Source organism: Haliotis rubra, unplaced genomic scaffold (assembly GCF_003918875.1).
Source record: "Haliotis rubra isolate DU_JTF1 unplaced genomic scaffold, ASM391887v1 Scf2173, whole genome shotgun sequence".
In the NCBI taxonomy this organism is placed as follows: domain Eukaryota; kingdom Metazoa; phylum Mollusca; class Gastropoda; order Lepetellida; family Haliotidae; genus Haliotis; species Haliotis rubra.
Window position 1 is genome coordinate 827 of NW_025766196.1, and position 18,417 is coordinate 19,243.

General features: G+C 38.9%; 1 protein-coding gene and 1 long non-coding RNA gene across 2 annotated transcripts; both read left to right on the top strand.

The window, feature by feature from the left end:
- Positions 1-3,033: 3,033 nt before the first annotated feature.
- Positions 3,034-9,747, top strand: LOC124277063 (receptor-type tyrosine-protein phosphatase kappa-like; the record flags this gene model as incomplete). Its single annotated transcript, XM_046712713.1, has 12 exons — positions 3,034-3,234; positions 3,587-3,674; positions 4,749-4,819; positions 5,263-5,299; positions 5,808-5,905; positions 6,325-6,453; positions 6,978-7,126; positions 7,920-8,055; positions 8,424-8,555; positions 8,883-8,976; positions 9,244-9,317; positions 9,703-9,747. Coding segments are annotated over 12 exons (1,254 nt in total), but the record flags the coding sequence as incomplete, so codon positions are not given.
- Positions 9,748-13,989: 4,242 nt separating this feature from the next.
- LOC124277064 lies at positions 13,990-15,859 on the top strand. Its single transcript, XR_006898736.1, has 3 exons — positions 13,990-14,231; positions 14,452-14,587; positions 15,593-15,859. It is a non-coding gene; the product is annotated as an uncharacterized LOC124277064 (long non-coding RNA).
- Positions 15,860-18,417: the final 2,558 nt, after the last annotated feature.

Here is an 18,417-nt window from a genome sequence, read left to right on the forward strand (position 1 = left end):
CAGATCATCGCTACTTTGACCTTCAGTCAAAATTCGCTGTTTTGTCTCAGGCAAAGCAAGCAGAAAAACCGACTGAACAGATCAGCAAGACGTGAAGCACAATTGGTGCCCTTGGGGTGTTTACTTCTTGCATTATGTATTATCCCCAAATATGAACAATGATGAAGTCCAGCATCTCACATATCGTTTTCCTAAATATACAGATCACGTTATGCCTTCATATTTGGTAAACTAACGAATCTCTGAAAATAGATAATGTAACTTTATCTATGGTCACCTTGTTCATTAGCAAATGTTATGTGTATCATGTCTTTCTGAAGGTAGTAATATTTGATGGTATTGTCTATGCTTTCCCGAAAAGTTATTGTTAATCGGGACATTGATTTTGCTGGGATATCTGTTGAACCAAGTTGCCATTTTCTACGCGAACGAATTATATAAAGCTTTCTAATCAAGTACAGAGTACGGAAAAGGTTTATAGTCGAACCATAGCTAGTTGACTTACTGATCCGTGATACTGGCGGGCTTTTTCCTTTTTTTCCTTTTTATTAAATAGCGACAGCCAAACTTTGAGTGACGAGTGTCGGGAATAGGAATGGGTGTTTTGTTTCACACCGTTCACTTTGTCAGGTTAAAGAAGACAGACAGTTTAACGCTTAAACGCCAGAATGACAAAGGTTAACCATTTGTATCTTCAAGCTACTTAGCAAAAGGTGGCAGTTCCAAAAGAATCTCATTATGAAATGAGAACTAAGATGTTAAATGCCTCGTTTGTTTGAATTGCATTGTTGGATTTGTCAACGCATTTAACTTTAGCCACAGACCTTTTCGTGTATAATCCATTATCTATGTCTGTGTAATCAACATTTAACACTTCGCAGCATTGCTATGACCTGATTGGACTGTTAGTAGTAGGACTGACATTGGTACACAAATTGCCAATTTGATCCCGGAACAGATACGTCTCATATCAAATATGAACATTTATTGTCACCAACATCTAGTCTGTTCCCCTTGGACATACGGAGAAAACTGCCAGCTGGACTGCTCCATGGGATGTGTCAACCAGACTTGTGACAGGACCACTGGGCGTTGTGACGCGTGTCTAGATGGATGGGAACACGAGGACCTGAACATTACGAAATGCGACAAGGTAGAGATTAGGGTACCCTCGAGGTACCTTTACCGTATTGTTGATACACACTATATTAAGACTACAATAGAGGAATTAAAAGTTTTAGAACAAATCAGTTACGCTGAGCTTAACATTCCAAAACAGGTAAAGTGCAAAAGGACAAATGCAAGCATGTATCTATGACATGTTTATATTTCTTCCACACTGCCTAACTCACCAAATACTTATTAAAGGGGGTAAATATCTGCAATTCAAGAATGACACAATGATATCACCCGCAATGGAAGCAACATACATTGAAGAACCTAAACTCTTGAATCAGTGTTAAGTACGACAGATATCTGGAGTCCCCAAACGGATGTAGCGTGTGTCTGTTTGTCTGAATTGATCGAAGGATGTGTTACGGTGCATACAAGAAGGTGTCTTTTAAAACTATAATTTTGGTTTCAGAGTGCGACGATGGAAGGTATGGCGAAAAATTGTAAGGAAGATTGCAGCATCCACTGTATCAATGCCACGTGTCATCATGTGAATGGCTCCTGTACTCATGGCTGTCTGAACGGAAGAAGTGGATGAGTATTGTGAAGTTTCTGAAGGTAATTGTCAAGGTTTTCATTATTGATTAAGTCAGTATGGTCAACCTTTGAATGGAATAATCCTGGAACTCCGATTCATATACAACTAAGATCTTCACGTGGGAACATATGTGTTAAGTAATGGAATGCTATACAGGGAGGAAACATGCACACAGCACTCTCATTCTTCTCTATGCGCATAGTGTTTCATGAAGCATATATACTGAAGGAAAAAATAAAGGGATCACATGCCAAGCAAAAAGTGTTCCTTTATTTTTTTCCAGGTTCTTCTGAAGCCTTCCTCTCACATACAGCTTGTGAAAGAAACCTGGAAAAAAATTTTACTTTCATTTGATCCCTGTATTTTTTTTTCTCTCAGTATATATTGGAAGCAAAGGGATTCCTAGTCAAAGAACCAAGCGATCGCTATGTAACCCTGACAGGTACTTTCGTCTCACAGATTCATCATGTGAATCTTTTAGGTCTGTTTTTATGGACATAAGAATTTTCAATTCATGAATGCTTATTGAGTACCTTCATTTTCCATTTCCATATTTCTCAGAGCACATCCCATCGTCGTCCTCATATAAACCATCCTCATTACACTCACTATGAGTATTCCTGTAACTGTACCTGCAACAGTGTTACCTCCTCTTCTACCAGTGTACCTGTTATTGTGCAGCCGGTCCCCAGAATGTAAACCTCATCGTTGGACTCCTTCTCTTTCTAATCGTCGCTGATCGCACTTGTCATGTGTGTTGTTTTCTTTCGGTGTGAGTGTTTTCTACTTATTTTGCATGGACTACTAAACCCATAAGCCATTAATCTACAAAACAATACAAGTATTTTAGAGACGAAACACCATGATCAGATATAGATCTCACGTAGTGCGACTGATATTTGTATTATTTGGATGAAAACCAAACATGTGCAATGATATAGTTGAGTACCAGACAAAGTTCAGTGAAGCACAAATTTTGTAATGCAAATTTCTACATGTATATATTTTCATCGCCGAAGTCAAGAAGTCGTACGTGTATTTTTAATTTTTTTAGAGAGAGCCGTTGAGAAGATTTAGGGACAAAAGTAAGTAAAACCAGATGTACATTAAAGTGTATATGCATGGTCATTAGTCCAGTGGTGATGGTAAATTTTGGAAAATATTTCATAACGTGTTCTTTTAATATATTTCTTGTTACACTTTCTTTCTTTTATATATTTGTTGTTACATATGTCACCGTGGAATAATGTAAACGATACCCATGAGATCACACGGTAGTTTGGTAGTTTCGGCTTACTATTGCTCCTGCGTGTGGTTTTCAGAGATTGAAGAAAGGAGTAACTAACGGGATGAACCTACCTATGGCAGCCCGTGGAGGCCAAGATGCATCGGAACATGTGGCCGCCAACGACGAAGACGAGGCTATCTTATGTCAATGTCCCGAGGAGAGGTTCCAGTGGCATCAGTGCCTTCAAGGAATTCGTTGCCAGGAAGAAAGCCACAAAGGAAATATTGGTGAAAGAGTATGCTGTACGTATTGTGCAGGCCTGAGTCACGAACGAGTGGTCCATGTGCATGAAACTGCGCCTACACCCTCCCTCCTGGGAGACAAAGATCAATGTTATGTTATTGGTTGTCCTTACTAAAAAATACGTATTATGCGTCATTTGCTTTTTTAACATATATTTAACATTTACGTACAGTTTTCACATCTCCTTACCTACTGTCATTGAAATTGTGCTTGGTACTACAGGAAGAGATAGTCATCTTCTTCGTTATGCATACCTGGGGCCATCTTTGTTATCAATGATTGTGCATATGAAATATGTTTTAAGATGTATTCCGAATATTTACACTCTGGTGTTGAATTTACAGGAACTCCCTAAAGGCCTGACGGCTATTCACGACAAAGCAGTGACGCAAGTGAACAACCCGAAGAATAGATTTAAAGGAATTTACCCGTGTAAGACACGAGCTTATATTTTCACGATATTGACATAGAACATGAATATCGTAAATTTAATTATTTAGAGTCTACTGTCCATCGAAGACAGGTCTTTATTCAGTCCACTGACTCACCTAAAATTCGTTTTATTACAGCTTTAAAGCACACAATGACATATGTTCGTTATGTACAAATCTTTCTTAAGGATTGCACTTACAGGTGGAGGTGCGTTACAGGTGACATAGTAGTCTACTTAATCAATGGTTAATATATAATGATATTACACCATGATCTTCAAAATAATAACAGTTATTTATCACAGGATTTATAATTCCAATAACATTTCAATATTGAGTACTGAATGTAACTTAATGTTTCGTGACTTTTAGTCACGATATGGCTGAAGTATTGCCTGTATGATTTTACGTGATAACTGTCACGTACATATTGTAAATGACAAATTTGTGCTTGTAATATATTTTTATGAAAGCATTAATACTATTTCTGTAGAATCTAGCTGCTGCAATATACTCATTATCCACCTGAAGAAGGGGCAAGAACTAGCCCAGAAACGTTGTGAAAATAAATCAAGAAGTTGTTATCCATAAGATTTGTCTTGTATTACAATATACTCCTAATAATACGATTCAAACGTTTTAACGAAAATAGCGGGGAACGATATTCTGTTGAATTTCCAATTGTTCATTTGTTTGCCTTTACGTAACCTTTGGCGTAGGTTCGAGTTTCCAATAATTGGATTCATAAAATTTCTCTTCTACAGATTCACAGACAATATGTTTTAAAAACGACTTGACGAAGCTCGGTATTTATCATTGCAAAATACGTTACGAGCGATAATTAGATAATTCCGTTCTTGTAAGTTGCCATTACTTAGAACGAAATCATACATTTTGATGTAACAATGCGAAGTCTTTAAGAGTTCAATCTGAAACTGAAATCACGACTGCACATGTAGATTATACTTTGAAAAGTACTGTACAGGCAGTCCAGGTGAGACAGGTTTCTTTTGATGCAGATTAAGTACACCTGAATGTAAATAGTTACAGATTATAGGGTCATGATTTGTTTCAGATAACCACTGTCTGGTAGTTCTGAAAGGGAATGGTGGCAGCAGTGGCTACATAAACGCCAGCTACATCGATGTGAGTTGACGGGATTCTCTTCATCAACCCGCTGAAATACTGCTTGGTCAGCTAATTGGAAATGATTGTGAAAGCACCTATGAGTGTTTCATTGAGTGAGTGAGTGAGTGAGTATGTTTCTGCACCGCTTTTAGCAATATTCGAGCAATATCATGGCGGGGGACACCAGGAATGGGCTCCACATTGTACCCATGTGGTGAATCGAACCCGGGTCTACAGAGTGACGCGCGAACGCTTTAACCATTAGACTACCCCACTGTCCCTATGAGTGTTTCAGCACACTCGAATATTAGATATTAATTTAATTAAACCACTTTGTTGCAAACGTTGATTTCCTCTTTAAACAGACACACTGACAAATGGTTGTAAGATGCATATCACTTTATTACCTATCAAGCTATTTAAAGGCTACTGATTCAATCAAGGTGTATTGTATTTTGCAGGGACGAACAAGGGGAAAACAGTACATCGCAACACAGGGTAAACAAACCTTTTGACATCTAAGTCTGAAAATATATATATGGCAACATTCACGCCACTTCCAATAGGGCAGTAATTTCTGAGATTTCCGAGTTCAGTAAAGTACAATGCCATTCAGGTCATGAGATGTTAAATATAATATCCTTCATTCTGTCCTGTTTGTCAACCCCTGAGATGGTCATGTGTTAAATGAGATATCCCACATTCTGTCTACTGTGTCCATCTATTTAACCTCTAAGATGGCCAAATGTTAACTACTATTTCACACATTCTGTCTTCTGTATCCTGTTCTTTAATCCCTGAGATGGCCACGTGTTAACCACGATATTTGATTATATATCTTCTCAGTCCGTATACTTTATCAATAAACGTAATATTGTATTCCATCCTAAGAGAGCAGCATGTTGACTAAGATATCCCACATTCTATATACTGTATACTGAATTAATGAACCAGTTATTCTCCAAGTGTCAGTCACATGGTTACTAAACTATGACCTCGGTGCCAGGTCCTCTGCCTAACACTGTTGTGGACTTCTGGAAGATGATTTGGCAAGAACAGGCTCCTGTCATTGTCATGCTGGCCAATATCACGGAAGATGGGAGGGTGATATTTAGTTTCGATATCAGTTCAATGATAATAGTACTTTTGATGTAGCCAATGAAACAATCATCGCTTAATAATGTCAGTATCCTATTTCAATGTGCAACCATTATGCTTGCTGAAACAGCCTAACCGAAATAATTGATAAACAAGAGTTGCTTTGAAAGACATGTACTAACGGACACCTGCTGTTAAATGGCATACTAGTATGTGTCGATCCTACTGTTAGAAGAGGACATGCATATCCTTTTCGTGGCAACACCTTGTGTCATCACTGTTTTTCACCGATCAGTTCAAATATTTTTCATTGCTAACCTTTTGTGCCCTATGTGGAACCTGTTAGGGCAAATATGCGAGACTGCATATTAATTTCCTGGTGCTGACGATTTGAATTTAACATCTATGAATGTCTTCTGTCACAGAGACGCTGTGAGCCGTACTGGCCCAATGAACAAGGAGAGGACACCAAGACGTTCGGCCCCTGGAAGATTACAGTGGCTGACTCCTGTCCTCTGGCTGACTTCACCATCAGAACACTCACGATAAAGAAGGTGGGAGTGACAATTTCAATTTAGTTAGTTCAGAAAAGGTGTGGAATTAGTTAAAGACCCTTCCTTTTAGTTGAGTGGCTCCGTGGTGCAGTCGATGGAGCGTCTGCTCGGAGAGCCCTGAGGTCAGTGTTTCAATTTCCGGCCCCATCTTACTGAGGACATTAAACGACGGTACTTGCTATCCTGCCCAATGCTCGGGATTAAAGAGATAACACAATACATGTTGGCTTGGAGTCTGTATATACATTAGGGTATCGATTTTAAACTGCACTGTGGTATCCCAGTGACATAGCAATATATCGTCGGACAATCGAAAAGACACAAACACCGAAATACCTAAAGCTCTGTGTAGTTCAGTCCGGAGGACTCTGCAATCACGATTCAAGGCATAGTTTGACTTCCTCAACTTTTTTAGAAGAAATTACCCTTCCTCACAAACTTATTGCCGACATATAGAATTGTTTGCTAATTGATATTAATTTAGGTTGAACCTAGAATTATATACATAAGCATATCTTCCATAGGGAGGCATGCAGAGGACGGTGAAACATGTTCACTACATGGTGTGGCCTGACAAGGATGTGCCAGACAACACCATGTCTCTGGTGGAACTCAGGAACAAAGTCAGGACCTTCTGTGACTTCGCCCAAGGACCCATGGTCGTACACTGCAGGTACAGTCACACCTGGAGTGAGTGAGTGAGTTCAAATCTGACTTTACATGAGCAATATTGCAGCTATGCCGTGACGAGATCACAATTGAATTATACATTTAGACTGAAAAAAAACATTAAAAATATAATTACTCGATTATCTCAGATTATATCTAAAGCTAATTTAGGAATACTCAGCGGTTAACATTATAATTCAATAATCCGAAGTTTGGCCAGAGTTCGACAGATGGAGTGTATAGAAGAGCGTATACGAGTTCGGCTGGACATGTTTCACTTCAATGCTCATGACCTTTGTGATGTATATGTTCATATATCGTCATTAAACTTTAACTTCATGTATTCTTTAAAGCAGTCCCCAAGGTCCCCAGTATGATGATCTACCTTCAGTTGCTGGTGATCTATAGCCCGTTTTTGGTATATTGTACTGCTGTCTCTAATGATTTATTTTTATGATAGCGTACTAGTTTTAAATTAAGAGCTGTCATAATCTAGTATTTTTACTGTCCTTCGATGACAGGTTTTTACGTTCTAAATTTATTGATTTTACTATTGCTATAAATTAAATTGTTCTCGTCACGATGTGGCTGCAATATTGCCGATGTGACGCTAAATATTAACTCACTCACCGACTCTTTAAAACAGTTTGTTGACAGATATTACCACATACGATACAAGCTTATAAATAACTTATATAGACAAATCAGATTTACGGCGTCTCATCTTTGTATACCGTCCGTAAGAACTAGAAGTAGACAGGCGTGGTAAATTATTACATCTTCCATCCCCTGCCCAGTGCTGGTGTGGGCAGAACAGGAACCTTGATTGCTCTGGACTCCCTGATAGAAGACGCAGAGACCCGAAACATGGTGGACATCTACGGCTGTGTCTGGCGACTCAGGAACTGCAGAGTCAGTATGGTACAGACACAGGTCAGTAGATGCAGGGAAACCTCACACGGTAATGGGAATAAGGGATGTTAGACGTACAGTTGAAAGCAAAGTGGATCCGGAAACGCCTCTACAAACGTTTTTGTCTGAACGCAGGACGATGTCATCAATGATATTGCAGTGACATACACAGGAACATATATGAGATAGTAATGATTTTATTGTAAAAGTTTAATTATTTTATCTCTGTGTCAAGGTTTGTTTTTAAGATGTTTCTTAAATGTTCTGGTTATTGTATTGTTTTTTTATGTTCACACACGTGACGCCAATGTTATATTGACATTTCCACTCAATATTCAAATGCAAGATTAATGACATTGACTGTAACATATACGTATATTATTCTATAGTCCCAGTATGTGTTCCTCCATGACTGCCTCCTGGACGCTCTGTGCCATACAGTCCTCTCCACACCCGCCAGTCTCTATGGCATCGCTCATCAACAGCTAAAGAAGAACTCCAACCTTGCTGTTGCCTATCAGGTGGGTTATGTTTGCTCCAAGTTAACCTTGTAATGATGGACGTAATTGTACATCAGACATGAACATGCTTGATAACGGTACAAGAATCTCCATCGAAACGTCCCACTCAAAAGATGTTGACATCCATAAAATTGGTCATTATTGACTCGATAATTATCTATACGTTCGTTATATACATAGAGCTATTATGGTGCTGGGCACTATTTCACAAAGCAGCCTTAGCGCCACGACTTAACACTTATGTCGATAGTCGTAGCGCTATGATGGCTTTGAGAAACAGGGTCCTGGTTACACAGGAACTACAACACATTAACCTGTACTCTCCAGAAACTCTGCGAGTGCCCTGAGACTGACCATGTGAGTGACGCTGCCAGGGACCTAGAGAACATCGGCAAAAACAGAAACAAGGACATTCTTCCTGGTAGGTTTCACAGTGCCAGTCAAACCGACAAACTGGAATCTCGCTATAGTGAAAGATGCAAACCAAACGTACAAATCCTTAACCTTTAGTTAAGCATGTACGTCAGTTCACACTGTAAGCAAGGGTAAGTCATTGCATCTTTCAATGGACAAATGAATACAATATTGATATACTGGAGACGAGATGCAAATAGCTATGCATGAATGCACATGTATACAAAGGTTTCAGATGAAGACTACTCTCAATCTCTGTACCACTTTATTACAGGAGACAAGCATCGCGCTACTCTGTCAACACGCGAAGCAGGGGGCACCGACTACATCAATGCAGTCATCGCTCCGGTGAGTATTTATCACTCTCCCGATGTCATACATCACTCAAACTCATTTTCACGACTAACTGACCTGGTTGACATCATCGTATCCCATTTGCACAGATTGATGCTTCTTATGCTGTTGATCACTGGATTATTTGGTTCAGACTCGATTATTTACAGACCGCCGCCATATAGTTGGAATATTGCTGAGTGCGGCGTTAAACAACAAACCAACCAACCAGCCAATATTTTTGTCACAAATGTGTCAATCTATATATTATCTGTCTGTTGTCATAGAAATCTTGAACAAACAAAAAAATATACTAAAATATATGTTTTTCATAATTTTCTAAGTAAAATGTGAAGCATTGGTTATTCTTTCACATATCCCTTGGTGATTCACATTTCAGTCCTATGAGAAGCGACGCGCGTTCATCCTCACTCAAATCCCCTGACGTCCACAGTTGTTGACTTCTGGCGTCTCGTCCACGACTATGACGTCCGTGGCATCGTCCTGCTGGAGAACTACACCGACATGGACGCGGTGAGTCTTCGGATAAAGACCCGTGAAGATCCGGGTTAGAATGTACCTCCAGTAACCCATGCTTGCCGTAAGAGGCGACTAACTGGATAGGGTGGTCAGGCTCGCTGACTTGGTTGACACATGTCATTGTATCCCAGTTGCGTAGATTGATGTACATGATGCTTATCACTGGATTGTCTGGTCCAGATCCGATTATTTCCATATAGCTGGAATATTGCTGAGTGCGGCGTAAAACTAAACTCACTCACTCACTCACAGGATAAAAAGAACACGATACAATGCGATTACCATAGAATAAAACATGTACCGTTTGCTACTGAACTAACGTAAAGTTCTGACAAGAACAATGAATGAATTCAGGTGGCACAAGTGAATACTTTTAACATCGTAATGTATTATCTTTCAGTATGCTCGTGTAATGTTTTACTGTGTGTCAGTTATGGTTTACCTAACCTAACAAACCGATGTGAGTTTTAGTGTTTTACTAACAAACAAGACAATGTTAAATTATCCATTTCTCCCGTTTTGAACTCAGAAGTGTGGCATGTTCTGGGCCAAAGACAAAAAGCCGACCAAGTTTGGTCCCTTCAGCGTTAGTGAAGGGAAGATTGAGGAACATACCGGCTTTACTATGGAGAAAATCTGTTACAGCCAAGGGGTAGGTATAAAGGACCTTGATGCCTGAAAACACACGTGAATAAATGCTTCATGGATGAGACTTTGGAGATCGTGAGTATCAAATGAGACTGATGTACCAATAAAGCTAAAGAATGACACGCAGGTATGTATTATATACGAGAGAGTGAAAGCTAAGGAATGACACGCAGGTATGTATTATATACGAGAGAGTGATCAAATGAGACTGATGTACCAATAAAGCTAAAGAATGACACGCAGGTATGTATTATATACGAGAGAGTGAGCTGCTTAGTTGTTGAAGTAATATGTCAAGACAGCGATGATATCAGCTGACGGATCAGAATTTCTTCTGTACTTCTCGGGGAGGTTCAGTCGCCCAGTAAAAGCGTTGACTCTTCAGGCCGATGACAGGGTTCGATTACAAGTATGGTGAACTGGCTTCCTCCACAGTGATATGGCTTGAATCGTATGGCGAACTGGCTTCCTCCACAGTGATATGGCTTGAATCGTATGGTGAACTGGCTTCCTCCACAGTGATATGGCTTGAATCGTATGGTGAACTGGCTTCCTCCACAGTGATATGGCTTGAATCGTATGGTGAACTGGCTTCCTCCACAGTGATATAGCCATCGTATGGTGATATCCACAGTGGCTTGAATCGTATGGTGAACTGGCTTCCTCCACAGTGATATGGCTTGAATCGTATGGTGATAATGCGGCCTAAAACTCCATTCACTCCATTCGCATTTTCGGAAAGGAACCAATGCATGTAGATATTGTCTTTAAACACACACGTGTAACCATTTCATTAGAAGACAGCTGTATATTTTAGTTCCTGAACATCAAAAGGTCATAATTCGGGTCATTACAATTCATTTTAGTCTGTTTCAAGTTACCTGCTACCTTTCTGAGACGTATGTTTAGTTGTCATGTGAATCTGACGTTAAGCTGTGCTCAAAGCAAACTTTCACTGCATAATTGTAGACGATGTGGGCAACAGCGTACGATTTGACTAGGCAATTAATAAATGCAGTTTCTAAACGTGTAATGAAAAATGTTGGAATGTGAAGACTCATGCTGCTTGAAATGAAAATCATGAGTATTATTCTTTAAAAGATCGAACATAAAAAGCATCTATTTTAACGGATGAATAAAATTTTGAATTTGTCTCTAATGGCAAAATAGCATTACCTCAAATATCTCATGATGTAAAAACTATTGAATTGACTATTTTCACTTGACAAACAAGAAGGAACATGATGGTTTCAGATTAACAGGGAAGCATGTCTCTGAGATCACCATTGATATAAAAAAACTGATAAAAGATCGTGATTGTCGGTGACGATATACATCCTTGTTCTGCACGTATACACGACTTCCACGTTTTGTACAGTATTAGAATCTACACCGTATCAACACGGAAGCTGGTGCTGTGGACGGCAGTAACTGATCCCTGCTCGTGCTGGTATTAAATATGAAACTCCTGGTTTGGTCAAGTGCGACATCAACATGCATGTAGAATGTAATGTGCAATGGACAGCCCGCATGGTGTGTTCTCACGTTGTTCCTGGTTCTAGGGTAACCCGTTCCGTGTTCTGTAGAAGGATGTACTGTACAATGAAACTCCAGCTTCGGGTTCACCAGATGTTATCCGGCCTGATGACGTGCAGTGATCAGATATTTTGGCTCTGATAGTATACTTCCCATCAAAAGTTTAGACTCACTTAAAGCACTCACTATATGCTATGCATATATATATGGTTGCATCGAAGATTGATTTCTCCACTAACTTAGGGGAACCAACTGCAGACCTTATGCAGATGAATTGCACGAGGATAATGCATCAAATTGCTGAAATGCATGTGCAAATATCGTGCATGTGAACAGCTGCATTTTGGTGTAAAGTTTTCTTTAGAAATCGCCAATTTACACTGATTTGTATCATTTATTGAACTCATGACAATAATCTTTTCAGCGTTACGAATTTCTTTTACAATACATCAGTTCATGTGTAAACGGTACCTTTAAACATTAAGGAATTTTGCAAAATTTTTTAGAACAGTTGCCTGAAGTAAGTGGCTATATGTACACCAGTGAGTCTAAACTTCTGATGGGTAATATATTTGCTACTTAATCTGATATACCGGATCATGTTCCGGGGCCACATGTTTATAACGTTACAGTATTTAACACTGTTATGGAGTAGTGATCTGATATAGGCACGCAGAATGCAAAACTGGAAAAATCGGTGCACTTGTTCGTGAAGTCTTCAAATTACATGTATATGTCAAAACGCCGTTTGCACCAGTACTAGAAATCTGAATGACACATGTACATATTTGAAGAAGCAAGCATTGTCCATACGAAGAGGGTTTCCATCATTCAACAATCTTCACACACATGTGGTGTCTTGTTCAAGGCCCAGCCACGAAGACCCCGGTTCGATTCCCCACATGGCTACAATGTGTGAAATCACATTTGTGGTGTCTCACGACGTGATATTGCTGGAATAGTGCTAAAAGCGATATTCACTCACTCACTCCGTTCGTGTGGTTCACCGGTTGTGTGTCGCCACGACCTGGGACGATGTTCATGCTTTCAGTCACTGTTGTCTGTGGCTCGACTTTATATTGAGGGTTGTCACAAAGTACAGCTACATGTACAATAAAAAGCACAGGTCGAATTTGAAAAACATTACTATGTTCAACTGCAATCCTGCGTGCCCTTTCACAAGACAAGTACGTTACCGAGAATGTGTGCAACACCGTGAGCTGTTACCGCTGCTCTTCGCGTCATTGGCCCAAACTACGTAAATCTACGGATTCTGTACCGATAAGTTCTCCTCCATTCTTCCTGAAAGCAGAGGTTACTTGAGTACGTATCCTACAAAGATTTTATCGGGTTTGGATCCGGCAGATGAAGGAAGTCAACAGGGACACGAGTTGTGTGTCCAACTAACTGTCTGTTGACAATCTGTAGAAGGCGACGTTGAAGAATTTGGTCGATGTACCAATTTGCAGTTCCGGACCACCATGTTATATTTGGTGAGAGAGATATGGCTTCCAGATATGGCTCCCTCCACTTCCGCCCCCTAATCTGTCAAACGCAATACGGTGAAAACCTTCATTTCGAAGTCATTAGACACGCTGTATTGCGTTCGAGCAGAAACCATGATTTATCGCTGAAAAGATCCTCGGAATCCATGCCTATGCGTTGTTGCTCCAAGGCCTGTGTTGTTGCCGATGAAGTCTTGTGCATTGTGTATTCATAGTAGAGAAATGTATGACAAAATGATGACTGATTTTTACTATTTATAACCCTTCACACAGCACAATTGTCACAACGTGTACGCGCTTTCTGCTTTTAATTCTTTTCCTTGACGTTTTCGTGTCTTTCAAACGTTGTTCACTAAAGCTACAAACGTTTACAACTGTTGTGTGTATGTTTTCACCATTCGAAAATTATTATATATTTGTATTGAATGTTTCATGAATATACAAAATCAACATTATATCCTGTGCGTTCCTTTTTTGAAGAGTGTATCACTGACTGCAGCATGCCTCAACTGATCTCCCTTTGATATATATGGATTTGTTCCTCCAAACAGAACGTTGAAAGGGAGGTAACCGTGTTCCGTTCTCCCGCCTGGCCTAAGAAGAGTTCACTTCCGGAATCACCATCTAGCCTCCTCAGCTTGATCGACTTCCTCAGACAGTGGAACGCTGGTGCTCCTTCACCCCTTCTAGTTGTCTGCAGGTACCACTAGCCTGTACAGTAGCCATTAACAACATTCAATATCTCATTTTGTATAGTTACAGTCTATGACTGTTAGTGTTACACAATGTATACATGTAGGGAGATATCCATAGTTGTTACCAACGTGGTGCCTAATAAGCCATTTTCGAGTTTTGCCATTTAGAGTTGTCTATCCTTTATGACACGTGACCAGGGGCATTAATGGCTTACTCTGTTTCAGGGACGGAGCCACCAGAAGCGGGCTCTTCTGTGTTATTGCCAGCGCAGTGCAGCGCCTGCTGTTGGAAAAGGAAGTCGCCCTCCAGCAGACGATACGCAGCATACGTTTTGTCCGGAAACAAGTTATTCCCAACCTGGTATGGAAATATTGTTTACGCAGTCATTGGGAACATGGACATATTCCTTTTATTCGCGGTACGAGAACCAAAGCTGCATCAGATCCAAATCGCGCAGATTCTTGGTTTGCCTTCACCATATTGGTGCTTATTGGTTGTTGATTTTTATATCCGACATTTTGAGTCATTTCTGGCTCCTAGAAGGCTCAAATTCCGATATGCAACCCATATACTGTTCGTAGCAACAGTTCATTAATTATGTCATTATATAACGAAGTATGACGATTTATGAATTTAGAGCATACTCGGTAGCAGAAGAAGAATGTGCCATGGGCATATCGTTCACAATGGTGACAGTGCATTAAATAATCATGAGTCTGACAACTCATTTGGCTTAAAGTACCAAGAGTGCTAACAGTTACTGGAACTTGCATGAATGTTTTCATTATATACTCTTAAAAAAAAAGTAGGGGAACTTCGTTTCTGAATTTACAGTTGAAACAATTGGGAGATATATCGCAGTCAATCAATGTTGATATGATCATAATGAATATTTTTAGAGTGCATCGTCAAATGTACTTCCTTATGACCATGTACAGTAATCGCTCTTGAAAGATGATTGGTGTATGACGGGAAATTGCATGTGAACGATATTCATTTTCAAACAAACAAAAAAAAACACGGCTAGAGACAAACACTAACAATTGTGAGATGCAAGATGATTGTCAAAACTAATGGTCTACATTTATTTATCGACTTTCTTGAAAACCTTCAAAATCAAGAATGACACCAAATGCACGTGTATGGGGCTACTGTACTGTGCACGTGCATTCCCATGCGTTGTGTTTAGGGGTGGTGATAAAGAGAAATGGTGGTGCGTTCATAAGATGTCTGTCTTTGCAAGGTTTGCTTACGCTTATACTTCCTATCCAAATTCAAAGTTCCCCTACTTTTCTCAAGAGTATAGAATCATTTACAGAGACTTGGCTTCGAAGTTATTACTGCATTTTTTTATTATAATTTCAGGAACAATTTGAATTCTGCTATGACTCTGTGAAGGCCTACATGGACAGTTTCCAGGAATACTCAAACTTTGCTTGAGATGAAGTTTCATTGAGTTAGTTCGCTAGGTGTTCTTTGTTGAGTTTTCTTTCTTTTTTCACTTTGTTACAATTCCATTATGTATGTTTTCTATTTTTTCGTTTCTTGAAAATGTATTTACAAATCTTCGTTTCTTTTTAATTCAGGTCGCCTGTGAGCATTGTTCACATGACCGACAATAAATGCGATGTCAGTAGCAATAAAAATGTGAAATTCACATGCCTGCCTCTTCCAGATGGATCTCATTACTGTAAATATTTTGTGAGAGCATCTTTCAAAGAACTGTTGTCAGTGTTATCACATAGCGAGGTATGTATGTTAACATGTAGAATGTTAACATCGAGGTGTATGTTAACAAAGAACAGTTGTTCAGTGTTATCATATAACATGGGGAAAAAATAGAGGTGTATGTTAACATCATGGGGAAAAAAGAACTGTTGTCAGTGTTATCACATAGCGAGGTGTATGTTAACATCGGGTGAACAAAGAACTGTTGTCAGTGTTATCGTTGAGGTGTATGTTAACATAGCGAGGTTGTCAGTGTTAACATAACGAGGGGTGAACAAAGAACTGTTGTCAGTGTTATCACATAGCGAGGTGTATGTTAACATCGGGTGAAAAAGAGAACTGTTGTCAGTGTTATCATATAACGAGGTGTATGTTAACATCGGGTGAAAATAGAACTGTTGTCAGTGTTATAACACATAGCGAGGCGAGAAAATAGAACTGTGTATTATCACATAGCGAGGTGTATGTTAACATCGGGGAAAATAGGATCTGTATTCCTAAATATCTCGCAAGGCTGATAAACTTGCTATTTTCAGATATTTTGATTATTTCTTTTGTTTTGTTTTATTCAACATGTAGTTTTAATACTTTTTCTTTTTATATTATATGTAGATAATATGTTTAAACTTTTTATAACATTGCAGTTAACACTTCCTCAAATATTACGAAACTAAAAAATCTGACTGTTCTGGAAAGTGTCTCCTTTGTTCTTGCTGTTTCCAATACAGATGTCCCGTTTATTTCTCCTGATTTAGGAACAGTTTCTCCATGTTAATTGTTCTGGCCTTAGTGTGTGTGTCAATTTAGATTTCATATATATAACAATAAATAAAGCGACAAACCGTCAGTAAGTATTACCCTCTATGCAAGAAGTGATTATGTCGGCTTTAGGCTCCAGTAAATGTATGTGTAGATCGCTGAGAGAAATATTCTGGGGAAAGTGAATTAAATCATGTTGAAACACAACGTTATTGTTAAATGATCTATCATGAATGTCACATTTAAATAGTAGGTATGAAATTTATGTTTAAGAGCATACCCGTAACTGTCACCTTGTTAATGACTTCTCTCCTGTGGATCTCGGCAAGTTACTAGTATGCTCCCGTAACTGTCACCTTGTTAATGACTTCTCTCCTGTGGATCTCGGCAAGTTACTGGATGCTCCCGTAACTGGCAACCTTGTTAATGACTGTGGATCTCGGCAAGTTACTAGTATGCTCTGTGGATCTCGGCAAGTTACTTGTATGCTCCCCGTAACAAATACAATTTATGTACAATGTTTAGAATTGAGAAATGCATTGAGTTTGATCTTTTGAATCGATTCGTTTTTAATGTTTTTTTAATTGCTTTTTATATATTATACTTGTTTAATATGTGATATCATTATGCTTCGTTTATTTTTATCCTCTAAATAACAAATATAACCATAACATTTGATAAAATACCACATCAGTATCGTTCCGGACAACTGAAGCCCAGTTAAGAATGTTGGATCAAACGTGATTATTTTCAAGCAATGGATAGGGTTTTTGTCGATGACTTGAACCAACTGAAATCGGCAGTCGAATAAATATGCAATGTCACAAGGGACAACCTTTAAGCGCCTTATATCGATGTCAGGTTTGCTTGCTCAATAATATTATGTTCCGAGTGTGTCTTGATCAGTTTGGGGAAGTCTCTGCACGTGAAATGGCTGCAAATCATTTAGTTGCTTGTAATGTAACTACTAAAAAGGAAGGCCATTCAAAGAATGACATATGTGATAAAAGTATTATTACCCATGTCAGGTGCTCACATGAAAGTATAAAAATAGATACAATTTGTATTCTTAAGAGGGGTAGGGCAGGACATGCCTACCCGTTTCGCTTCTTTTGTCATCACTGATTTTCAGAGGTTGATTCATATTATTTTCACCGCGGTTTTGCCGTTTACACCGACTGGAATCATATAGACATTTATTCAGAAAAGATATATTGAGATTTAAACATTCTGTATGAGAATGTAATTTGAATGCACATGATCAACATTCAAACATTTTGTGGTATGAGCCAATTTCAACGGAATTATATATACAAAACGCAATTTTCTCACAAATCAAACATAAACGTTAGAAATTGTTTTCCAGTTGTTTGGTATTTCTTTCGAAAAGTCTTGTATACGATCTAGACCTTAGCCAATGTGAACACACTTTTAGCATAACAGAGAGAAGCACAGTTGGGCAGAACATTCGTGAATGCTCCGATCTTTTCAGGCGATAAGATGGAAATGTTAACCAAGGTCAGGATATTACCACAACACCTTATGGATGTTTTCAGTTATTTTGCATGCATCATCTCAGAATATTACATTTGTTTTATGTTCTTTTTTATACATTATATTCAAAAGGTATTTTTATATTACGTTTAACAAATAAATGCTTTTTAAGTATTTATGGTGTGTTGATTTATTGTTACAGTTGCTTG